Source organism: Parasteatoda tepidariorum, chromosome 2 (genome assembly GCF_982258835.1).
Source record: "Parasteatoda tepidariorum strain Cologne lab strain chromosome 2, Ptep-v5.0, whole genome shotgun sequence".
NCBI classification, from domain to species: Eukaryota; Metazoa; Arthropoda; class Arachnida; order Araneae; family Theridiidae; genus Parasteatoda; species Parasteatoda tepidariorum.
In genome coordinates this window covers 125900326-125927704 of record NC_141756.1, presented here as the reverse complement: position 1 = coordinate 125927704, position 27379 = coordinate 125900326, and the positions used below count along the sequence as shown (strand labels likewise).

At 29.0% G+C, this 27379-nt stretch overlaps 1 protein-coding gene across 15 annotated transcripts in view; it reads right to left on the bottom strand.

Moving 5' to 3' along the window:
* LOC122272951 (phosphatidylinositol-binding clathrin assembly protein) overlaps window positions 1-26945 on the bottom strand; it is a 59831-nt gene extending 32886 nt beyond the window's left edge. For 2 of the 15 annotated variants that reach the window (XM_087158315.1, XM_087158330.1), the window contains exon 1: window positions 3090-3176. Coding sequence is in view for 12 of the 15 variants with exons in the window: in XM_087158321.1 (XP_087014447.1) it covers window positions 3166-3188; window positions 6813-7018; window positions 8984-9030; window positions 13080-13239; window positions 14123-14199; window positions 14991-15032; window positions 20314-20349 (591 nt within the window). In the remaining 3 variants the exon portion in view is untranslated. Of the gene's footprint in view, window positions 1-3089; window positions 3189-6812; window positions 7019-8982; window positions 9031-13076; window positions 13240-14122; window positions 14200-14990; window positions 15033-20313; window positions 20420-20892; window positions 21002-23731; window positions 23789-26525 lie in introns of those variants that run through there. The other 13 variants (XM_087158323.1, XM_087158324.1, XM_087158321.1 and 10 more) reach the window with 13 other exon arrangements.
* Between the last annotated feature and the right edge of the window lie 434 nt (window positions 26946-27379).

Below are 27379 nucleotides of genomic sequence, written 5' to 3'. Positions count from 1 at the left end.
TAAGACCTTGGATAGGTATTGTTTAACATATTTTCATTAAGCAAAAAGGAAAACCGTTTCAGGTGATTATATATTAATAAATTTTTATAATTATAGTGGCTCCCGAAAGTCTTCGTTCACTTATAACTGTTATTGAAATGGGCAATAAAAATTCATTAATTAAAATGAATTTTTCAGATAATAAGATGTATAATCTAATCTTAAGCAAAACTGCATGGAATATTTCAAAAACAATGCAAAAGTTTATTTTTAAAAATCAATAATGAAATAGTAACAAAAATGAAATGTTTTCCGATTTCAGAATTAAAATTATCATCTGTTGCTTTAATTTTTTTATTTAATTATTTTTCATTTCATTTTCTATATATTTATTTGCAATTTAGTATCAAATTTGAGACAGCAAAATTATATTTTAATTTTTGCTTCACCGTAATATTTTCTTTTATCATTTAAAAACGCCTCATGGCAATAATAAAACAATAGTTGATTATTAGTCATTATAAGAGGTAAATCAGTAATGAATATTGTTAAATTAATATAGTGTGCCCTATTGCAATATGCGATAAAATGCTGTAAATGTGTAATATGCGATAAAATACATAAAAGAAGGACTTCATATCAGAGATTAAAATTTTAAAATTTGAAGAAAAATTCATACATTTACAATTGAGTGTTGAAAAAGTTTCTGTAAAATTTTATAAAAAATATTCAGCTCGAATTTGATAAGACAAAAAAAAAAAACTAGTTACATTTATTTACGAACATATAAAAGCTATTCCAGATGTGAAAGGAAACTCTACTAATATATTACTAATTAGAATATTTACTAATATGCAGAGATTTTTTTGAAAGTGTACAATGTTTTTTGTGGGATAAAGTGATTCTTACTTTTTGATGATTGATTTCTTACAAATAAACTTTTGCTTTGTTTTTAAAATATTCCATGCAGTTTTGATAAGAATAGAATATATTTTCTTATTATTAAATATCCATTCAGAAATATTCATTTTAATTAATGAATAGTCTTATTTCATTTAAAGTCATAAGTGTACCAACACATTTGTGAATCACTGGATTTACATTTCAATATAAAGCTGTACTGTAAACTGTATTTTATCTTAACAGTGCATTTTAAAAAATTAATTGATAATATTTTCTTTAAACCAATATCAAGTAAAATTTTTAAATAATGTTTTCTTTTTTTTAATTAGCATTATTATTTTAAGAGATTCAGTATCCAAAAATAAACGTCACAAATGTAAAATTGTCTAACTTTTTGTTGTTTAATTTATAGAAGAAAAAAGATAAAATTCTTTAGATTTTATACTTTTTTTTCTTAAATGAAATTAAAATATTTAAAGAATTCCAATCAAAACACACAGTTTTTTAGTTTAGTATAGTTAATTGTTTTTGTTTTAACAACTAGACTCTTGTACAGTGCAGAACTAAAACACTAAGTTTCGTTTTCCTTCTTTGTACTAAACACATATGAATAAAAAAAAATATATATTTTATGATTATACATCATTTAATATACTTCCTATACATTCCTTAGTCTTTGTCAGCTTTTTAGGGTAAAAGGAGGAATAGTTTTGGAAATATCATCTCTGAAAAGCAAGCAACATTTACAAACTTTCGATACTGTGATAACTATACAATTCAAATTTAACTATACAAATCAAATATTTACTAACAAATACTAATAAAATATTTACCAACATAACTATACAAATTAAATATTTACCAACAAAACAGTAAAATTAAATATTAATATATACTTAGTTCTTAAAAAAATCTTTTTTTTTTAAAAAATTAAAATAGGCTCTTAATAGTGCAAATGATATAGAAAAATTAGCATTAATGCAACAATTGTAACAATTTGTCGACAAACATTGCTGTTAGCGATTGTAAAAAAAATGTGCGATTGGTTGGTTTGCTGAGAAAAAATAATTAACCAATTTCTTTGAATGGGAGTACAAAAGCTTTCAGAAAAAGAATGCAATATAACATCTATTATTATTAAATTATAACCAACTACCTAGTTAAAAATACAAAAACATTTCGAATCATTTTGTCAAAATAGAAAAGAATTACCATCAAAGCATCGGAACAAACTTGAGCCATAAATGTATTCAGCTCATGGACAGAATTTAAAAACAGAAGCAAATAATCCCTTCCTCTACCTACACCAAAATCTTTCCTAAATTGTACAGTCCCACAGCGGTAAAAGATTTCTACATTCATTTAGCAACCGTGGGAGATTTTATGTGACATTCTAGTTTAACTGAGCGGTAATGGAGCAAATTTTAATGCAAGCAAAGTATCGCTAAGTTGATGATATTTCAACTGTTTGGCAATATATTTCCGTCTAAAAAAAGTGGGTAGAATGGATAAAAATCGGAATGGTCAGAAACAAGCTAAAGAGTTGAATTGTGACTGTCCTAGTGTAAGAGTTGAATTGTGACTGTCCTAGTGTATGTCAAAAAGAGTTTTTTAAGCTAAAGATGAACAGTTTGAGGAAGATCATTGGTCCTCTCACTGGACACTGCACCCTCAGAAAACACCTATACGTAATGGGCATTAAATCTAATCCTCTTTGTCGAGGTTGTCATCTTGAAGAGGAGACTTCATGACATATACTTTGTGATTGTGAGGTCTATTCTGCTCACTTGAGCATTTAGGCATTATTTGAGCATTTAGGGCAACATTGTATGAAGGCCTGTGAGCTGCAAGACGTTCCTGTCCGGTGTATGGTGAACTACATTTCAGCTATAAGTCTTTCTTGTTAATCATGATTTAGGGATATGGGTACAATAGACCTCTGGTCTATGTGTTCTGCTTTTTGGAGCTGCCCAACCTCGAAGTCTAAGAGTGAAGATGCTCCACCCATCACATGCTGCCTACTTATTATGCCAACATTTCTGAACATGTGAAACAAATCATGATAAAAAATAATTGTTATTTTCAAAAAAGAAATCCATTTTAACTAAATTGAAAAGAAAGATTATTACTTATTGAACAAAATATTGCAAACATACTGTTAAAAAAAAAAGAAATTTATAAACGAATTGGTGGACAACATAGGTTACCTCCTGTATCAGCTTGTTGAACCACAGGAAATGCAGCACTAAAAGGTACTTCAGTGACAAAATTTGGAGCCATTGCTTAAGGTTGAACTGCTGAAAGATCTGAATTGTTAAAAAAAATAGATTAAGATAGATTACAGATTAAGATAGATATTAGTATGTGTATAGAGCTAATTTTAAAATACCAGATTGTAAAATGGACAGAATCAACCATTTCTGATTCGGTCAACCATTAACAAAAGTTAGAGAACAGTTTTGACCCCTGTGGCAGACTTTTTTCGAGCTATCTGCGACAATTCTCTCTAATACTAATACCTTTCTGAAAGATATTTTTAATACAGGGATGAGATTAGCCAAAAGGCAAAAAAGCTGAATTTCCACGATAGTAAATTTTACGCAAGCGCAACCCTTTAATAATAAATTCCAGACAGTTTAAGGTAATAAATAATGTGCTGACATACAATTGTATACTAATCTATTATTATATAAATGATTACATTGATACTTAACATTTAGTGAAAACAAAAATTACCATATGAGAAAATAAAGCTGGAAATTATATTTTTCCTCAGTTCACATAAGAGATAATTATTACTTGAAAAACTACCTGGTGTAGCAAATTAAAACTACTGAGAATATACATTAATATTTAATTTCTTTTAATAAATACTGTTATGTGATTTATAGCAAATATATCAGTAATATTACTTTTTAAATTATATTGGAAAAAAAAGTTTAACAATGGACCGAATCATTATGTTCATATTATAGTCTAATCTAACTAGAGCCCTTTGAAACATATCAATAACAGTGAAGTAGAAATATATAGTAACTCCTTAACATACTAAAATTGCTATTTTAGTTTGAAAAATTACATGACAATCAGCAACTGTTTAGATAATTGTTTTTTATTTGATAAGAATTTTGTATTTTATACCATAAATGACAGCAATTGTAAATAAAATTTTGATGATGAGTTATTTAACTCTTTTTCCAAAAAAAATTAATTAAATTCCTTTTTAAGTGATTGCTTTTGTTTGCTATATTTAGTCGTTAGTCCATCTTCAAACATCTTGTGACAAATCCTATTTTTTCTTCTTTGCAAGCATAGAATGTAAGTTTTGAATATATTCCCTTCCAGTTTCTCTGATGTTGTAACACTTACATATACTAATAATCGTCGTTAGAAAAACAGTCACCTTTACAGTAACTAATTTAAAAAAAATTTACTTCTTACAAGAATCGCGATAGTTGATCTTAAAATTGCATGAATATGAATAACAATTATGGATTTTGAAATCACACGAATATGAAACTAGATATACGATTTTGAAAATGTGAAAATACAAACTGGGATATAGAATTTTTAATAATTTTTTTAATAATTTTCAGATCGCGTAAATACGAATAATGATGCGTAATTTTTAGAATGCAAATCTCAATGCCTTATTTTAAAAACACTTAAATACGAAAATCAATGTTTGATATTATAAACCGCATCAGCAAATCAAGACATTGAATTTTAAACTTTCGTGAATACGAATCGCTACATAGGTTTTTAAAAAGGTGTAAATACGAATCACAATATCGGATTTTTAAATCTCGTAAATAAGAATCGCAACATACAATATTCAAATCGCGTGAATAAGAATCGCAACACGCAAATATGAAAAGCTATGTTTGATATTAAAATCGTGTGAATAAGAATCGAGATATTAGCAGATTCCAGGCTTGGGACCTCTAAAAGGCTTGTCAGAAGCAGTTTCGTTTGAACTACAAAAATCGGATCTATCTGGAGGACGGGTAAAAAATTCGGAAAATCTTATTTGCTGCAAGTAAAAGGGGAGAAAATAGCTAAAATAAGTAAAAATGAGAAAGGATTGGTAGCTATATAGTTTGAATTTTCCGTTTCTCTTTGAAAATCGGTGAATTTTTTGAAAAAGCAGAATACTTATGAAAAATAAGTGAAATTTTTAGAAAAATCTGAATTTTTGATTAAAAAAAAAGCTGAAATTCAAGAGATAAAAAAGAAAAAAGCGGAAATCCGCTAAAAAGCGGAAAAATATCATCCCTGTTAATAGTAGCAAATACATATGTAATTAATTTAAAGTAACAGAAGCGCTTTCTGTTAACAAAAATAAAAAATATATAAAAAAAAAAGCCTTCATGGGTAGCATAGAACAGTATATATAGTTTTTTAATTATAAATCTAAGAATTATTGTTTTAAATTATAAAAGAATACATGTTTAATATTTTTGGCTATATTCTCCTGTTCTACAAAATATTTGTAAAGTTAACCTTTTTTTAAATTTTTGCTATTAGGAAATTACTTATTTATAATATCCATCTGAAATTCTAGCTAAAGCCAGTCATTGCAGAATTTTTTTATTCTCAAAAAAAAGTAGGAAAAAAATTATGAGCCACTTTTTTCTCCTCCGATATGCGATAAAGACATTTTTTTAATACAATTCTGCAGAAAGGAAAAAAAAGTTTTCCTTTTCTGCGTCTTTTAAGTTATTTTAGTTAAAATCCTAGACATTTCTCGAATTTTTCCAGATTGAAAAATTCTCTGAATTTTTCCCTGCTCTTTGGCTGCTCTATATACACAAATGGTAATTTTTGACATAATCACAATAAAGATGAAAGTATTTGAAGAAAAATCTAGCTGGCTTAAAAACAATTGTTGCCAATGCAACGTTTTCTGACGTTGGAGTTTGTTATTTGGGTTTCACATATTGGATGTAGAGATTATGGTACAGGAAACTACAAACAAAGTAGCTGTTTATTCACAGATTTTATTAAGGGTATAGTGTTTGTTAGTAAGAATGGGCAATAACATATACACCTCTGCCTATACTTGGTAGTCTATACGGAGCAATATTTTTGACACAAGATAAAATTAAATTATTCAAACTTATTTCAGAGCTTCCAACCAAAAAAATCCAGAAAATCCTAACATATGAATCCAGCTTCCAGAAAAAATCCAGTAAATTTCAGAACTCAACCGAAATTATACACAAAAAAAAGCACACTATTTTCATACCATAGAATATGTAAGAAATGTTAGGGATTCTTTAAAAATTTATAAAACAAAAATAAACACAATACTAAAAAAAAAAAAGAAATTAAAATTTGGATTATTTGATAAACTCTGTACTTGCATACAATTAATTCCTTCTACTGATAAACCAGATATTAAAAAAAATCCACAATTGCAGTGTTGGGTAGGCAGTTTATGTACGTCACACTAGAGCTGCACAATGGACTATTGGCAACGGCTTGGGAAACATCCCTAATGATGATTCAAAGACATGCCATCGCAATTTCGATCCTCTACAGAAGGGATGGCTCCCCTGTTTTTGTAGTCCGACGACCTGTGCATGAAATAAAGAACTTAGGAGTAGAACAGTTTATGAGGACTTATACCGCACACCCTTGGTCCCTACGCAGGCCAATAAAAGTGGTCACCCACCCGCTTACTGAACAGTTATGCTTGAATTTAGTGTTCTAATGAGAACCATGTCTTTATGATCAATCCACTACGTGGACAAGACAAAACTCAAAGAATGTACAATGGAAAGCATAATTATAGTCGTTATTTTGCAACAAAGATATGTTAAATGTAGATACAGACAATGTTAGGATATTTGAATAGGACAAAAATATTTTGTTCAAATACATTTCAACAGATGAATTAAAAGCACATAAGAAAAAAAACATTATACCTTCTTCTGGGTAAGGGACAGCCTGTATGAAACCTCCACCTAAAACTGGTTGATTCAGAGACATCAAATCGGATGAGGGCTTTTCTGAGTTCATTATTTCTTTCGGCTTGGCAGGGGGATTCACAGATACAGGAGGTGGTATGGGTTTGGGAACTTTGGGGATAGCATTGGGAGTCTGTTTGGCTAGTTCTTTCAACCTCTGCTCCGAGGGAATAGGTTTTTCAAAATTAATACATTTCAACATTAACATATGAATCTATTCATTTCATCATAGTACAGTCAAACCCTGATAGTGAACCTTCAAGGATCCACTATAACCGGGACTTCACTATATCCGTTCCACAATTTTAACTGATGGTTCCTAACTCGCCCTCCTTTTATAACGCATTATTCAAATAAATGACGCATAAAATGAAAAACAAAAATGACTGAAAATTACACGTAGTATCAAAAAATGCATTAACTTATATTTTTTTTATTACCTTTCGACTTGCGCACAAAATAAATTAGTTATCTTTAGCTGATGAGCAATCCTCAACATCAGATATGGAAACACTTCCCAACTCTCCAATAATTTTTCCTGAATTTATTATAATCTGCTTTTTAAACCTGTATCATAAAAGTAGTCTCACCAACTTTCTTAACAAATTCATAGACTTTGCCTTGAAGCATTTGTCCAGATACTGTAAGCTTGTGGCTTCTTTGAATGCTGAACCAATTCAATAATGGTATTCAATAATGAAGCAAATAAGAAAAAAATGCTTATTGCTACATTCTATGCTATAAATGGTTTTAAAAATCGGTATATGAGTTCATTTTAAAGTAGAAATTTCAAAAATATTACAAAAAAATGAAGAAAATAAATCAGATGAAATCAGAAGAAAGTTCATAATATCCAACTTCCTCCTTTTTTTGGGTCATTATATCCACAAAGAATAACATTATACATGTGTAGCAAGGCAGGGGTGTGAACATTTTGTTCACTAAATCCGGGAGTTCACTATAAATCCTGTTCACAACAGCAGGGTTTGACTGTATCTTCATAATTAAAATATGTGGTTCTTAAATTTTTTCACTGAGATCTTTAAACATTCATTTTTTTTCTGCGGAATTCCTAGGAAAATCCATCACATTGCACTTTGGTCCAATGTTTCATCATATGGTTTGCATGATTTCTTTCCTAAGAGTAATTTTTTTATTATCTTAATGGTCACTATTATTTTCTAACTCTAGATTATTCTTTAATTTCTATCAATGCTCTAACGAAGGATGGTTTAACTCATTCATCGCCACGGACAAGATATCATGTCTTCGTTGCACTCGATTGTCCACTCTATGGACGAGATATCTTCGTTGCACTCAATAACACAAAATATTGTTCATTATTGCAATTGATTATTATTCTTTAAAATAAAATAAGCAAGTTTTAAAAGAAATTGCATTCATACTAAAATGTTTTTGTACAACCTTAACAAGTTTTATTAATAAAAATGTGCCATGTTAAAGAAACTATTAAAACTACTATTTGTTTTGCTATTTTTATGCACGAAAATTTAAACATCTCGATAACTTTTGTATGAAGAAAAAGAGACACAGCTCTTTTATAGTATCCCTCTAGATCAGCATTCACTCTTTTTAGATTGATGGCACTTTAAAAATATCTGGCATTTTTGTATCATCCGAATTTAAAAACTTATAAAAATAAATAAAAAAAAGTTCAAATTTGTTAAATGAATCAAAATTATTTTAGTTGATAAAAATTAGTACTTAAACAATAAAAAACGGATTTTTCAACTAAAAATACATTTTTTTTAAAAAAGATCACAGGGGTGATCCAGGCTGTCAGATTATCTCCCAATACATTAAAATTAGATAATAAAGTAGCGAGATTGCAAAACAATTTAAGCATGTGTACAAAATATGAACACTTAATATATTTTAAAATCAAGACCCATGATTTTTAAAATGGGTCTTAACTACAAATAAAGAAGAAAAAAATACAGATATAACACATTTTCTGATCAAACCATAGAACACTTTCAAGCAAGCACAGAAATTAAAATAAATAATCCTATCTAAAGCAAGCATAAAATACTTAGGAGATGCTTAGGAGATATAGGAATACTTAGGAGATATACTCTTCTTAAAGAATTGAAGGAGATGTACTAACCAGGATAGTATTCCAATCTATAGATAAAGTATGAGCTTCTTCATGCGACTACAGGAGGAAGAAGAAGATATTATTTCTACAAAGCATGCATTAAGAGAGTGAAAAGGAAAAACAGGGATGCCAGTTTATGTAACAATCGCTTTATTTTTATAACTAGTACATGCAGGAGTATGGTTTTGTGCACAACTAACAATGCAAAAGTAAATTTCACGGATTAAGTTTTATAACTAAATTATTACATACGTACTCAATTATTATTTATGTAACTAACACGAAAACTTGTTTAATTGTACATCTGATTATCCAATATTATTAAAATATTTTTTTATTCAGAACTTATACCATTCAGGGGTGATTGTGAGCCCAGCTCAAAAATCCTGAAAATTTCTTGGGTGAAATCATTAATGAAGCATTTCAAAAAATTAATGTCTTAATAAATTTAATTCATTCATATTCTCAAAACATGAAATTCCAAATCAATTATAGGCAGCCCAATTTAAATTAATAATTAAGTATATGTTTAATTTTATCTCTAATCACTTTTATTATTCTACCAGAAAAAATATTTACAAATGAAAGAGATGCCAAGCATAAATTATAGTTCTAATATTTTTAAATAAAATATACAAGAGTTTTTATACATTAATGTGATCAGTGATTTCTTAAAATTTCCAGAAACTTGGATATCCAGAAACTTCCAGAACGCGGTTGGCGAAAAATCTGGAAATCTAAATTTTTTCCGGAGCACAATCATCTCTGACCATTACTATATGCTTTTAAAATATAACCCTTTCCTCTATAATCTCTAACATCAATATTTTTTATTAGTTTATTATTTATAATATAAACCTTTAGGAGGAGTTGTTATCTATCAAAAGGTTTCTCAAGATTGAATTGAGTTAACATGTCTTATATACTTGAGAATTGATGTTCAATAATTGTAGTAGTATTTACGTCTCAAACCTATTTAATTATCGAATAATATGTTAATGTGTCTGACTGTGAAGTAAATGGTTTGGAATTCGAAACACGCTCAGCGTATAGATGTTTCTTTCTAGGTGTTATCCTTCGTTGTATGATATGTGAATGGGTGTGGGTAATGACGCTTCCCTCCATGACTAAGGTTCATAGGTAGCCACCAGGTAACATTAAATAAACAACAGTTCCAGCATCTTTCGAGGTAAAAAATAAAAAGTTCAATGCCAGCCGTTAGTAAAAACATTGAGCAAAATGTTGTTTAATTCTAGCACAATCTGAGACAGAAGATCCGATCCTGAATCTACATAATAACAGCTCAGTGCTTTTATTTATTGATTCATTAAAGCTGAATATTTACTATAGAACTACATAACAGTATTGTAATGTAATTTATAAATATGCAGAGCATGTAAAATAATATATAAAAATTGAAATAAGTTAAATTAAAATGGGTGAATACTAAGTTTTGTTAAATTAAAAACTATAACAGGGTGCATAGCCAAATCTTTCAACAAAAAATAAGCACCTATTAAGTACTTTTTAAGCACTCAAAAAATATTTTTAATCAATATTCTTTAACAAAAGGCAAAATAATTTTCAAAGATTTTACATGATAAAATAATCAAGAAATTTTTTGGTTTAATATCAGAGGGTGGAAAATGAAGCCTGAAATTGAGAATATCTCGCAAATTGCAGCAGAGCTGCACATGAGAGTGCAATAATCTCACTGAACCCAGCTCAGTAGACGCACATGCAGATTCGCAAGCATTCCATGAAACATGTAAAATGATTGGCGCTTCCATACGCTACGAACCGAAGGTACGTCGAAATACATTGCTTGAATAAATCGCAAAAACGTAGAATAGAACACTGTGAAAACCACACTTTTACATAATATGTGGTGAAAATCGACATGGTGAAGAAAAAAAATCTCATTTTGAAAAAGGGAAAATTAATCACTTTCTAAAAATGCTACGCATCATGTATTATGATGCGTAGCATTTTTAGAAAGTGATTAATTTTCCCTTTTACCTGCTTTTTTTTATTTGAGAATTTTACATGATAAATACAGAAATTTTCATTCCATAAATTTAAGAAAAAGGATAGAGCTGTAGTAGTATAATAACACAAATCATTTATTACTGTTTTTATCTTCTCAACAGTCAGATTCTCAATAACTAAAAGTGGCATTTTCAATGGAAAATTCAATTATTCAAATTTTACTTTTTCGATTAAGAAAAATTGAGCTGACTTTTTAAGTATCTCTAATTATTTACTCAAAGTCAATTTGATTTTTCATTTGAATCCCACTTGCAATAACTTTTTTTTTAGCCAATCTGAAATGTGGTAATAAAAAATGTCTGATAATTTACACCAACACTGATTAGAAAAAATCATTAATGGATAGAAAGTTCGTAAAAATATTTATAAAATAAGTATGAAAAAAACTACCACCCAGTAATTAATATAAAGGAGAAGATTTCTTGTGAGGTAAAAGAAATTCCAAAATAAATTGAGTGTTAGAGTTGTTTAACTGTGTAATCAAAGATAATATGAAACATGATATAGTTTCATTGAAAAAATAGCATTAATTTGGGTCGCGATATTATATTGCAAATGTTAACATTCATATAGGAGTGTTAATTTATGTGAAAATGAGTTTTGATGATAAATGGTATATTTCTTTATTGTATTAAAAAAATTGATAAAAATCCAAACATGATAAGGGAAAAGTCAAGCAGCATACATAAATGATTGTGTATTCCATTTCTCATGAGAGATTATCAGCATTATTTTATTGATAATTATTCAATTTTGATGATTGTAACTGAGAACCATGAAAGCTTTTAAAAACAATAACGTGCAGCGAAATTCAAGCAAAAGACTTAAATGATCCAGTATTCATCGTTCAAGACGAAAGTTATCAATAGCGTTTTATTATCAGTTATTCAAGGAGACAATTTTAATGATTCTAATTGGTGTTCCGAAATGATGTAAATACAGTTAGAGTTGCCTCTCAAATCAGGAAAAAAAATTCTTTGTATTTTCTCTGAACATATTGCACGCAAGATAGTAAGAGGAAACATAATTACTGTGCTCTTGTGCAAGCTATATTGGACTAACTATACCAGTTTTAATTGCTGGGAAAACTTAAAGAAAAGGAACATACTTAAACAAGTAATCTAAAAAAAAATTTTAAAGTCAATTCCTACTTAGATCAGAAGAAGAAAAATTTTATTTTAGTTACTTTTTATTATATAATTAAAATTTTTTCTCCCACGAAAACTAAAATTAATTAATTAAATTAATTTAATAAATTAATATTTAAAAAAACTGCATTCACATCAAGTGTCTTTTCACTACAAGTTTAAAAAAATGTATTTGAATTTGAGTGGATGAATAAAAAGTTTTTTATAACGATTGAAAATTTGAAAAAGATATAGGGAGAGTATGAATTAATAAGTGGGAATTGGAAGAGAAAAAAAGGCGCATGGTATCGGACAACTATTAAAGTACAAATTTGGTGATGTTGTTACCAGGTAATGTTATTTATTGATTTGATCGTACATAGTGAATATAAAATAATTAAGCATTTAAATGTACTCAATAAACTATTTTTTTGTTCAAATAGAGCTATAAGTTAGAAATTATCACTGATTTTATTTTTAAAATAGGTAAAAAAATGCATTTGAACTTGAGTGGATAAATAAAAAGTAGTTTATAAATTATTTAAAAATTGAACGAGATATAGGGAGAGTATAAACTTACAGTAGAAATTGACAAAAAGAAACAGCTGAAGATACTTCAATAATGCTGCAGTAAATTAAACAGTTTAGTACAGTTGAAATATCCTTAAGAGTGGTCACCATTTTTTAAAAGACGAAAATAAGAAACAAAATTCCCTGTTATTTTAGGTGATTTTTAAATTCCCTGTATTTTCCCAGTTTTCTCTGTGGATTGAGAATCCTGGCAATGAAGTGAAGCAAGAGTCATGCAGGATGCATAAATAAGTCTGCAGTCCTTTGAGACGATTTTAATGATTATTAATAGACATTCCCGAATGCTCAAAACATGAAATGCAGAGAGATTCATGCAACTTTTACAACTGATTATACAACCTCCAATTGATTCATGATGGCAGCTTCTTCTTCAACAGCCCTCCTCATACTCACATCCACTGTCAGGCCATTCAGCTCGTGAGAGATTTCATGTGCACTGCTTGCTAAAGCAGAACTAGTAGAGCTCAGAGCAGACACTGCACACTGAACTGAATTTGTCCTAAAAGGTTAATGAAATTTCTTAAACTATGTAATATCTTTTCTTTGTGTAAATAATCAAAGCTTATGAACTAATAATATAATATTTATAATTTAAAGAGTATATTTTTTTTAAAATCATAAATAATAAAAAAAAATGATGTAGAGGGAGAAACTACATAAATGATAAGACCAGTAGCCAGATTTTTCAACAAAAAATAAGGACCTTTCAAGCACTCAAAAAAATTTTTTAATCACTTTCCAAAAAAAGAAAAAAAAATCATAATTAGGATCTGCGCAGTACTAAAAATGTTTTTTTTCGATTGTTTAAAGTTCTTAATTTATAAACTAGAAAAAAATTCAAAATCAATAAAATTCAAAAAAATTTTCAAAAACTTTACATAATCATGATTAGGACTGGGCTATAAATCGATATATCGCGACATATCGATTTAACGCCTGTATCGGCAGGCCGATACAGCGATGTTAAAGAGTACAATATGATCATTTATGGGTAAGTTATTTTTAGTCGTTTATTAGTTACGTAAATATTGAAAGCACTAGCATATTTCTCAAAAAAATTTTATTAAAAAGTAAAGCATTATTTTAACATGAATCTGACTATACAAAAAGAATTCATCAGGATATACATATTAAAAAAATAGAATAATATGTATATCTTCAAGATACTTCCAGGTATATAAGATATATTTTGTATAGCAATTTAATTATAATAATATTAAAATCAAAATTGAATTTCAATGAATTTTCACTAATATTCAATTATAAAGTGAAGTTTAGAGACTAATACAATATCAAAGACTTTTTATGACTGACACCAAATTGTATATAATAATAAAAAAAGACAAATGTAGTATTATACGTTCAAACAAATATGTAGTTACTTGGCAACTGTTTGACTTTTTTTTCCTTTCAAATGTGTAAGGTGATTTTCCATTTCTTCTAGCAAAGTACACAGAGCCTAAAAACAAAGTAAATTGTTGTAATGCATAGTATAGTTTAAATTTAACTATTAATCATAGGGTGGGCTCAAACACTCAGAAAAAAAAATTCCACGATTTTTTCGAATCTGATTATATCAAAATTCCTTTCCTTTCTGTAACTGATGAAATGAATTGGATAATTAATTTTCAGCTTTGCTCATTCATATGCATAAAGCAAAAATTATGAAATACGTTTACTTGCTATTGAAAATAAACAGTATTTTAAAAATGACAAGGACAAAACTAAATAAACATATATAAAACGATTACTTTGCTGTGGCTTAGGGGATAGAGCGCTTGTTAGCCGGGTACGAATACCACATAGCGATGGTTGGAATTCGAATTCTGAATTTCGGCTCATGCCAAACACACCGATGACGTTAAATATCCTGGATGGCAGACGGATCATGGGTTAAAGTCCCATTGCCATTAGGCTAACCATGGGAGGTTTCCGTGGTTTCACTCCATGCAACACAAATGCGGGTTAGTTCCATCAAAATAACTGATCTAGGAATTCATTTGTCTTCTGGCTTGGGTTCAAAATTGCAAGGATAAGGAGTTTAACATAGGTAATCTTAAACTTAAAATTGGGTCGGCTGTTGAACGACAATTCAAATAAAATAAGAAAAAAGCGAAGAAAACTTATAGTGAAATATTGCAATTTAGAAAGCATTACTGCTCGTGTGTTTAAAGCGGATTTTGCTATTTAAATTTCATTTTAGAAACACTTTACAGTTCAATTGATTTAAAGCATAGCATTATGACTTACCTTGGTTAGATCAGGTATACTGCCCTTATCAATGCCAACACTCTGTAAAATAAACATTTAAAAATTCCATCAAAATTTTGCAAAAACAGAAAAATTGGAAAAAAGATTTAAAAAAAAAAAAGAAATTTGAGAAATTAAAATAAAGAAATACATAATTCAATATAAATATAATATTTAATAAAAAAAATTTATAATTAACAGAAGTAGCATTAATAAATATTTTTCAACTACTGGCTACACTCTTTCTGAAAGACAAACAAGTATATACTTTGTGGCTGGTTGAGCACGGAATTAGGTTGAGGGTTCGATACCCGCCGGCGAAAGACTACTTGGGTGGTAAATGGTGACAGACGCATGTTAAATCTATCAGGTCACAAAGTCCTCCATGTTACCATAACTAGTCATACCTCTGGGGGAACTGATCCAGGAGTTTCCTTGTCATCTGGATTGGTTCAAAATTATAAGGCAACGGAGTTGAACATTACTAGTCCTAAACCCAAAATTAGGTGGGCTGCTCAACCACAGCTATAAAATAAAATAATATTGTACTTGTTCTCTCAAAGAAGGCAACATTTCTCAAAGTATTTGATCAAGGAGTTCACTTGTCTCTTTAGATTGGGTTCAAAATTTTGAGGCTATGGAGTTGAACATGAATAGTTGTAAAACCAAAAAATTGAGTTAGCTGTTCAACGACAGTATTAATAATTTTAAACGACAGTATTAATAAAATTATTTTTTAGAGAGCTGTGGTGGCTCAGGGGATAGAGTGTTCGCCTCCCAATAAGGTGAACCAGGCCAGTGATGGCCGGTCAATAGACATTTTGCACCCAGTGCAACAACCACATAGCTGACATAAAACATTCTCAGTGTTAAACGGATCATGGGTTAGAGTTCACTTATCGTCTCGCTACCTGAGAGTAGTTATCCTTCTCATGTAACGTAAATGCAGGTTAGTTCCATCAAAGTCCTTCATGAAGGCAAATTTCTAGCAATACTCTGGATTGGGTACAAAATTACAAGGATATGTAATTACAGTTCAATGACTATTTTAAAAAAATAATATTGTAATAAATTAAAAAATGTCTTTAAAATGTTAGTTATTTTTCCTAAATAAAAAAAATTTATTATGCAATTAAAAAAATTATCATTAATTTACATAGTGAAAATACAAAACCTTTAGATTGGGTATAAAAATGAAGAAAAAATTTTATCCTTTCATTTTTCACCTTGGTAGAAAGACTTAACAAAATGGACTTATGGTTTGAGAAACATCCCCGAGAATGATCCAAAGGCATGCCATCGCAACTTTGATCTTCTGCTTTGGTAGCCAGACAACCTGCATGCAAAGTTCATTACTTTACAGTAGAACAGTCTAACAAGGACTGATACCGCACACCCTCGGTCCCTACACAGGTTGATCAAAGTGGTCACCCACCCTCTTACTGACCGCAGCCGGTGATGCTTAACTTCAGTGTTCTGCTGGGATTCGTGTCTTTACAATCACTGAGGGAGAATTTCATTTCTGACACACTAATATTATAAATGAAGTGAGATAATTTTTGTGACCGGGAACGTCACCAACTTCTATTATTACCGCCGAGTGGGATAGAAATCAGAGTTCCTTTTTTTTCTTTCAGAGCAGCATTTTTGAAGCATGGACAGTGATGACCAACTAACATTTAAATTGAAGCTCATTTGGCAAATACTCTTAAGTTTTTGTGAGTCTGCTGATGTTATGGATAGATCAATAAATAATAAAAATCTTGCAATTGTTCTTTTGTTCAGTTCTGACAATTTGGAAGGCTCTTCAAAAATAAAATGTACTAACCAGGAGAGTTTTCCAATCTACACATAAAATATGAGCATCTTCATGCGACTACAGAAGGAAGAAGAGATTATTTCTACAAAGCATGCAAAAAGAGAATGAAACAGGGATGCTAAAAGAAGGACATTCACAATAAAAATTACTAAATTATCACAACATGCATAGGACTGAATCAGGGTGGTCACTCAAATCAGATTTCAAATTTCCATGATTTTTCCAGGTTTTCCAGATAAAAATCTTAAAATTTCCAGGTTTTTATTTCTTTTTTCGTATAAAGTGTAGGATGTGTACAAGAAAAGTGTCTATATTATAAAATATTTTATTCAAAATGTTATTTTTTTAACATATCATCTTGAAAAAAAAAATTTATTTTGACAATTTGGCAAGATTTATTATTTATTTTTTAATGCTTTGGTACGAAATTTTGAATCAAAAATCGTATATTGACCAACAAAGGAGTAAAATTAAATATTAATATATAGTTGGTTCTTAAAAAATCTTTTCTTTAAAATTAAAATATGTTATAAAAGGTTAAAATGAAATAAAAAAAATTAGCATTAATGCAACAATTGTAACGATTTGTCGACAAACATTGCTGTTAGCGATTGTAAAAAAATGTGAGATTGGTTGGTTTGCTGAGAAAAAATAATTCACAGATTTCTTTGAATGGGAGTAGAAAAGCTTTCAGAAAAAGAGTGCAATACAAAATCTATTATTATTAAATTATAACCAACTAATTTTTGGAGATATTTTATGAAGTTAAAAATACAAAAACATTTTGTCAAAATAGATAAAAAAAATTACCACCAAAGCATCAGAACAAACTTGAGCCATAAATGGATTCAGCCCAAGGACAGAATTTAAAAACAGAAGCTAATATCCTAATCCCTTTTTCCACCTCCACCAGAATCTTATCTAAATTACACAGTCCCATAGCGGTCAAAGGTTTCTACATTCGTTTAGCAACCGTGGGAGAATTTTATGTGGCATTCCAGTTTAACACTGCAATGGAGCAAATTTTGATGCAAGCAAAGTATCAAGCATGATGCAAGCAAAGTTGATGATATTTCAACTGTTTGGTGATACATTTCCGTTTAAAAAAAATGGGATAATGGACGAAATAATTTAAATTAAGAAAATTAGCAAATAATTTAAATTAGTAAAATTAAAAAAATTATCAAAGAAAAAATTTCCAGCTTTTCTTTAAAATTCCCTGATTTTTCCAGGTTTTTATCTAAATTTCCCTGATATTTCCAGGTTTTTTTCCAGTATAAAAAAAAAATTCCCTGATAATTCCAGGTTTTCAAGGTTTTCCAGGTGGGTGGCCACCCTGTGAATTGGCATAACCTTTTATAGGGAAAAATATCTCAGTTTTTAGAAGTAGCAATCATTTCAGTTTTTGTACCTATAATATTAACTTCATTCTTTCCATAGGCAAAATGGATCATATTGATTTGTCCCTTACATTTAAATGTATAATGTTTATAAATTTATTTACTTACATACTTAATATATTATTTACAAAGTTAGTTAATAGGGGAAGCTAATAGGGAAAATATTTATAAACTTGTCGAAGTTTATAAATATTTTCCCTACATTATATATCTAAGGGTGATTCTGAGCCCAACTCTAAAATCCTGAAATTTTTTTGAGTAAAATCATTAATGACTCATTTCTAAAAATTTATGTCTTTATAAATTTAAATCATTCATATTTTCAAAACATGAAATTCTTAATAAATTATATACACATAATTTAAATGAATAATTATGTATAAGTTTACTTTTATCTTTAACCATATTTATTATTCTAACAGAAAAAATATTTACAAATGAAAGCGATGCCAAGTATAAATTATAGTTCTAATATTTCTAAATAAAATATACAAGAAATTTTATACATAAATGTGATTGATGATTTCTAGAAACTTCAGGACCCTGGACTTCTGGAAACTACTGAATCGCGTAAAAACATAACTTTTAAAACATTACAAATGTGTAAAAACATTACTTTTTCCAAAATTTGCAAACTTTACAAGGAATAATATTTAAAATAGTATAAAAACATTTAAATAAAAATGGTACTTTTATGAAACCATTGCAATTTAAGGTGTAAAATATCCTCTCATACTACGTTACTTGAAAAAAAATTGTTTGCTTCTTAAAGATATCAATGAAATTGAAAAAAAAAAACCACTAACAATCTTCAGCGTATGAAGGGAGTAACATCAAGAATGATTGCAATTTAACTGCACTGTTATATCCCAAGGTTACATCCAATCAAAGAAAGAATGATAGGATGAGCATGACACAAAAGAGCCACAAATACAATGACTGAAAAGTTTATAATGGTTTAAAGACAAGAGTAGCACATAGATATATTTAAAAGGCAAAAGTAAGCACGCAATAGTAAAGTACTCAAAATAATGCTGACGAACACAGCAGGACTTTCACCAGTACATACATTGAGAAGGTAATTTTAGTGCATAAAGAACAAAACACTGAAAGCACAGCAGCAGGGCTTTCATACAGATATGCATTGAAAATACAACTCAAGGGCTTTAGGACTTTTAGGAATTCAGGGCCCGAGCTAAGGATTTAAAATTACTAGCTAGCAAATTAACCAAACATAAAAAGTGTAAGCCAAATTTTAAGAGTCTCCATCAAAGGAGCAAGTTTTACCTCACTATATTGCATGATCCAGAAATGAACGTAATCTGTATTTTAATTTTTTCCTCCTTCTTATTGTTTATGTTATCTGGACTTAGTTCTAATTAGATATTTTACATAATTAAGGTAAATTACTATTATCAATTAAAATAAACATGATTTGTTGTAGAAAAATTCTTATTGATATAATTTTAAAGATCAAGGCAAATATTAATTTTTCTTTTTGACAGAAAAAATCGTTCGTGAATACTTTCGCCAAAACACGATTTTCTTCCGTCGAATTAACGATTTTATCAAATTTGGAGAGGTGGCAAATGCTTAGTGCGGGCTCCGATAATGATAAGCCACATTTTCAATCTGTTCAGGTGGGCAGTTTTCAAAAGCATTTTTCAAGTAAAACAGCACAATTTACTTGTACTTTGAACTGTTATTCAACTAGAAAGTTTATGAAACACTTATCTGGAAAAAATATTAAGGGTAAGTTTGAAGTAAAAATATCCCCTTTTTAAAAAGTGTGCGATAAACCCCTCAATTGTGAACCTATGAGTGCGCAACACACAGTTGAAGATGGCAGGGCTTAGAATATTAGGTATATTTAAAAGTAAATTTGTTGCATATGAGTACAATAATCAAATCAGTACAAACGAAATATTAGCAGGTACATTTTAAAGGCAAATCAACTAGTAGACAGAAATGAACCAGGGTTGATGCATTCAAGGTAATGCTGTAGAATGATTTTACACTTAAAGTTGAAAACAAATTGTGTGTTACAGATGGCAACTTAATAATAATAATGTAGTAAAATATTTTATTACGAAAATTTTATTACTTCAGTTACTTTCAAAAAGTCTGACACCTTGTCCATGGCTATAATAAATTCTTGTATATGTCTAAGGCCTCTTTACAATGCTTTTTATTCACGGTGAAGTACTTTTCTAAGGAAAGAATACAAAGTATTACTTGTCACATAATTTATAACAAATCTTAATGCACTCATTTGAAAAATTACACACAATTTTTTTTTTAATAAAGCAATCTATTTAATTTTAAATTATACATAAATTACATATTATTTGCTCATTTTTTTAGGAAAAAAGCTTAACTAATATAGCTCAAGGTTGCAGGATTCATTAAAATTGAAATATTCTTATCTGTATACATTAAAAAATTTGGGAGTTGCCATATCATATGAATTATTCAAATTGCTTTTCTTAACAAATTGTTTTATTTGGAAAACTTACATTTGATTTAAGATAAACTATTCAGACTTTCCTTATGATCCAAGAAAATGAAAAACATTTAATAGTTTGTAATGTTTCGAGAGCTCAAAAATTTCTTAAATTTAGCATGAAAATTAAAAGTTTTCATTTCTAAATTAAAGATGGAAAAAATTGTAATCAATACATACCAAACAAATTGATAATTCCATCATTGTATGCTGCAAACAACTGAATCAGATCTCTGTAAAGCAGCATAAAACAGAAATTCATAACCCCATTGCTTAAATCTGGGTTACACTGTTAAAAAAAAGTAATTTTTTAAAAAAATGATTTTTTTGTGAATTTGGAATAAATAAGAATGTTAAAGCTGAATACATATAGAAATATAAATAAATTTCAATGTGAGCCTTAGGCTTTGTTACAGAAGCAACTAGATAAAACAATTTTTAAACCTGTAACAAAAGGGAGAAGACAGCCACAAATTATACATTAAAAAACTTCATTTACTATTCTATTTACTTCATAACTTTTGTACAATTTATATTTTATTTTGATTTGGCTATTCTAACAGTAACTTTATCTTAATTTATTTTTCTTATTTGTGGACGTCTCAGTTTGTGTACTTTTACGTCATTATTAAGACTTACTTTGTGATTGTTTGCTATTTATTTTTCTTTGCATTTACATTTAAATTTTTCTAATTGCATTTTCTTATTTGATTTTCCATTATATGGGCCTCGGGGCACCATTAGTTTTTGGTTCCACCACTAGCAACAGAAAGGCTCCTGTGTGTTAGCAGGCCCTAATGAAGTGCTGTTCTGCTAACACACATATCTTAAATTTTTATAATTTTTGCTGCTTTCTGCTAGAATTGTTTTTCTGACTTTATAAATTAAAATGAAACAAATTTAGATTTATAGCTGTTGTAAGCACTTTGCTATTTTGATTTATTATTTTAAATGTTACTTACTTTTTCTTTCTTCTGAATTTGTAAATTAGTTTCCTTCTTTGATTAGAATAGTACGATCTGTAACAGAGTTCCCATGCTTTAGAAATTTATGTTATGCTTTCGTTAAGTGAATTTTGGCATGAATTCCTGTGTGAAATTCAAATAAAAAAAGGATATCACTGCCATCTCTAAAAGTTAAGTGGCTGTAAAAAATCAATTCAAGGTCATTTCCTCCATAAAACACATTAACAAGTTTGAAATATTCTGGGAAATAGGGATAGTGGAACTCAAAGAAGAGTTCATTAAACAGAAAATTAACTTGGCAATTTGGAAGTTATTTGACAAAGAAATTTCCAAAATATTATTGGTTCCTCAAAATAATAATAATAATAGCAAAACAGAGAAATTCACAAACTGGGAGTTTGTTAAATAGAAGTTCAACTGTATGTCTAATAAAAATATTTCATCTTAGTATCCCCCTTGTTTTGCCATAAACACAATTTTTGAAGCACCTACCCAAGCTTGAAATATGGTCCCACACTTCAATTTTTTATCTTTTTAAAATGAAAATTTTACTTTCAATAAGTATTAGCTAAGGGTTAGACTAGTTTTTAAAAGTTTATACACAAAAGTAGCCACTTTTGAAGTAAAAAACAAGTAATATTAAAAAAAAAAGTCCTGCTAAGGTCAACAAAGAAAATTTTTATTTTAGTTACTTTTTATTAAATAATTACAATTTTTTCACCCATATGAAACTAAAACTAATGAATTAAATTTAATGAATGAATTAATATTTGAAAACTGTATTAATATCAAGTTTCATTCCACTACAAGTGTATTTAAACTTGAGAATAATAAGTATTTTATTAACGATTGAAAAAGATAATAGGGAGAGTCAACCGCTACAAGTTTCATCCGCTACAAGTGTATTTAAACTTGAGTGGATGAATAATAAGTATTTTATTAACGATTGAAAAAGATAATAGGGAGAGTCATCCGCTACAAGTTTTATCCGCTACAAGTGTATTTAAACTTGAGTGGATGAATAATAAGTATTTTATTAACGATTGAAAAAGATAATAGGGAGAGTCAACCGCTACAAGTTTCATCCGCTACAAGTGTATTTAAACTTGAGTGGATGAATAATAAGTATTTTATTAACGATTGAAAAAGATAATAGGGAGAGTCAACCGCTACAAGTTTCATCCGCTACAAGTGTATTTAAACTTGAGTGGATGAATAATAAGTATTTTATTAACGATTGAAAAAGATAATAGGGAGAGTCATCCGCTACAAGTGTATTTAAACTTGAGTGGATGAATAATAAGTATTTTATTAACGATTGAAAAAGATAATAGGGAGAGTCATCCGCTACAAGTTTCATCCGCTACAAGTGTATTTAAACTTGAGTGGATGAATAATAAGTATTTTATTAACGATTGAAAAAGATAATAGGGAGAGTCAACCGCTACAAGTTTCATCCGCTACAAGTGTATTTAAACTTGAGTGGATGAATAATAAGTATTTTATTAACGATTGAAAAAGATAATAGGGAGAGTCATCCGCTACAAGTTTCATCCGCTACAAGTGTATTTAAACTTGAGTGGATGAATAATAAGTATTTGAAAAAGATATAATAGGGAGAGTGTGAACTAATAATAGGAATTAAAAAACGGTCAACTTACACTTATTAACAAGTAAATAACATTTTATACAAATATAAGATTGTTATATGTAAATATAGGGTGTCAAAAAAGTATGAATACCATCAAATCAAAAATACACGAGAGAATAGTTATAAAAGACGCATTCAATGAAAATCAACTTGATCTCCTAGGACTGGGGAAAGGTAACTTCAATATTTTAAATGAAAAAACCCATTCTTGTTGTTGTTGCAGATTTTCCAGAAAAAATGTACCCCATTCAGGTTCACAGTTGCCATTGTAACCGGAAAATAGTATACACATTGCTTAGAAATGGAAAAATTCATGCCTCTTTGAAAAATAAAAATTACTGCACTTGACAATTATCAAACAAAGAAAGTTAACGAAATATATAAAAATTAAGTTACTACTTACATCAAAATCAAGCAAGGCATCTAACTGCTCATGAAGCACAGGAAGTGTTTTTAGGAGCTGAAAATAAGAAAAATATCAAAATAATATACTCCAAACATACAAATTTAAGAAATCAGGAATGATGCTATAAAAGGCTATGAAATTAAGTGCTTTAATTTTAAATCAGATAATAGACCGTATATAATATAAAGCTCAAACAAGATGCATAGCCAAATCTTTCAACAAAAAATAAGCACCTTTTAAGCACTTAAAAAATATTTTTAAGCATTATATACATTAACAAAATGCAAAATAATTTTCAAAGACTTTACATGATCATGACAAAATAACTAGTTTCTAACAAAGATCTATTTTTCTTGATTACATTAGCCACAATAAAAAAATAAGAGAAATATTCAGTTGGATTTCAGATGGAGGAAAATGAAGTTAGAAATTGAGATCTATTGTAAAATGCAACGGAGTTACTCATGATAGTGCAAGAATAATTCCCACTGAATGCAGCTCAGTATATGCACATGCGGACCTGTAAGCATTGCATCAAACATGCAAAATGATTGGTGCTTTCATATACTACGAAACTACGGCACGCCGAAATGCATTGCGCTTGAATGATTTCTGAAAAGGTTGAATACTTAATATCAATACTTATTCCACCTCAGTTCAGTAAAATATTATATTCATTGCACATAAAAAATCATAAGATATAAATTAGCAACATTAGAACAAAATATATCTTCTTTAATTCTTAGTATTAATAAGTTTTAAAATATGTAATTTTTATATACTATACTGCCTAGGAAAAAGGCTATAATTTCACTATCAATATAATCACAAATGCATCTTGACAGAAAATACAAATTCAAGAAATAGGATGTATTTCGTTACGCCTAAATTCTAGAGCTCAAAATATCCTTAAAGAATAATCGTTAGTTGGAAAATTTCGAAAAATATAACATTAAATTTTTTAAAATGTCTGGCCAAAGTACCAGTGCGTATGACAAAGTCTGAGAGGAATTTGTAGGAAAAAAAAACTCAATATTGAAAGACTGTGATGAAAAAAATACAGGTCATTTGCTACATTTTAGATTTTCAAATTCATGACTTTCCATGACTAATTAAAAGAATTTTTCCTGATTTAACGAAGTTACTATTTTCTCCAACAAAAACAAAACAATAAATTTAAAAAAGCATTATAATAACATTAATTGAAATGATAGGTATAACCAAAACTGTTATACTCTGTATCTTCATATTTATAGATTTCATATTTAAAAAACAGAAAAAAAAGAGTTGAATCAATAAAGTAGCTAAAAAAAAAAAATACAAAAGCAAAAAAATAAATTTTTCTTTTTTCTTATAGAATTAAATTATATTCTAGAGATACTTTTCTCATTTATCTGAAAGGAAAGGAATACTCCTGATTTTTCTGTTCTCATTTTGGAATAAAAAAAATTCCACAATGACTACAACAAAATTCCACAAAAATAGTTGCAAATAGTCTCATTTTAAGAGCCTGTGGCAACCCTGCATCTGTTTCTACTTATACAGTCGACCTTTGATTTAATAGTCCTGTTGTCTGAATAAAAACAAACATCACAACACAAGACTAAAATAATATTCAGGTTTTGGAGACTTCCAGGACAAGGCATGTAGGAAACAAAAATGTTATCACAATAGGAAACCAAATAGATGACTAATTTTATTTCAAAACCCCTTTACTGTCTTGGCAATTGTAGTTTGGGCGAACAGGTTTAAATATGGAAATATAACCTTGGCACAACTAGATTGTGACAATTAGTCGTACTTTAACAGGAGAATTGCAGCATCAAATGAAACACTGCATAAATCTAAACATGAATAATTATCTTGAAATTGAATTCTTTTATTACACTGTACACAAAAAGTAATCAAAATACTTTTATATCTAATTCAGTAGTTTGATTGTCTTAATACTAAACAAAAGTGTGCTAACATAGTTTAAATGCTTACAGAGGTAAAAATCAAGAAAATTTAGTTATTGCTCAGAGGAACCAGCAAAGGCAAAGATATTACAGGAATATTTCCACATCGTTGCCTGTCGCGACGACAACAATGGCCAAGGTGCCAAATAGATTTTAAACTTGCAATTAAAAATATAAAAAAACACCTGTACATGTTTACTCAGGAGTGATTACAAGTTATACTTTTCGAGTTGGTTCCTTTCTGCTATGTTTCCTTTTTTTTTTTTTGTCTTCTAGCAGGCCACTGCCCAGAAATCGCCACGACATGATTTTGTCACAGATCAAGACACGGAAATATCCCCGATATTACTAGTCCATAGATATTTCCACTAGTTCATTTACATGTCTTTAATAAGATTTTTTTTTTAAAATCAATTTTAAGGAAAAATTTCAACTAAAAGAATGTATTATCAAAATTATGAAATGTCCTATATTGTGACGAAAACACAGACTAAAACATAAAAACGAAATCCAAAACAGAAAAACCTCATCAGTGACACAACTAATAATTATGTTAGGTTAGTTCGAGTACAATTTTAGCGGTCTAGAACAAACGGACCATTTGGAACCCTGTAACTACTGTTTAATTGTTATAATACTGTATTAGACATGCAAATAGGGAAATAAAAACAAGAAATTATCAGCATAATTCTCATAGAAATAATCACGATAAATACAGTTCACAATGAAAGAAAAATACAAAAACTAAACATATTAATAACATTGACTTACACAATTTAATAATTTTAACTCTCAATAGATATAACTTTTATATACAGTACTCAGTCACTTACAATCTAAGTGTTTTTTCTTTGGTCCTATAATTTCGTCAGTAGTAGCTTTACAAACAACTTTTTCTACATTTTGTCCATAAATAGTATGCTTTGCAGCCACAAGTCTATCATGCAAATTTTGCCCGGCCATGTTAGTGCAAGTTTGTAGAGATATATGTATCTTTTATTTTCAAGTTAAACAAATCATTCGTAATTATTTTTTTAAAATTGTAGACTAAATGATAAATTCGATTAAATAAACCCCAACAATCAGCAATAGTTACGTTTTCACGGTTCTCACATCAACATTCTTCTGCTATCACCTCTTCATCAATGATGCCATACAGCATTTATTAACGTAACCAAAAAAAAGAATTTATTATTTGAGTCAATGGGATTAAATAGAAACTAGGATCCCGCTTTTTAATTTTTAAGCGCATTATTCGTTATTTCACGAAGGATAATAAATATTTTTTATCTATAGAACCCATTGAAATACGGAAAAAACACATTAAGAAAATAATATAAATTAAGGGGCCACAGCCGGGATTCAAACCCCACCCCCTCGCTCCAGGCGTATGTCACTAGCACATAGTCTAGCTAAATGGCCCACTACGACACCCTAATTTAAGTATAAAAATTTTCTTTCGTAGGGTGGTTCGGCTCATAGAGGCCTACTTTCTGTCCGAGTTTGAAAATTATAGCTTAATATTAAAGGGAGTTAGTCGGTCTTGAAATTTCAAACTTTTCCCCGCCATTTTATTTTATTTTATTTTTTATTCCATTATGCGTTCATTCGCAAAAAGAGACAATAGATTTTCAACATAGAACACCTTTGGTATGCTAAACTATCGTGAAAATATTGTAATATAACG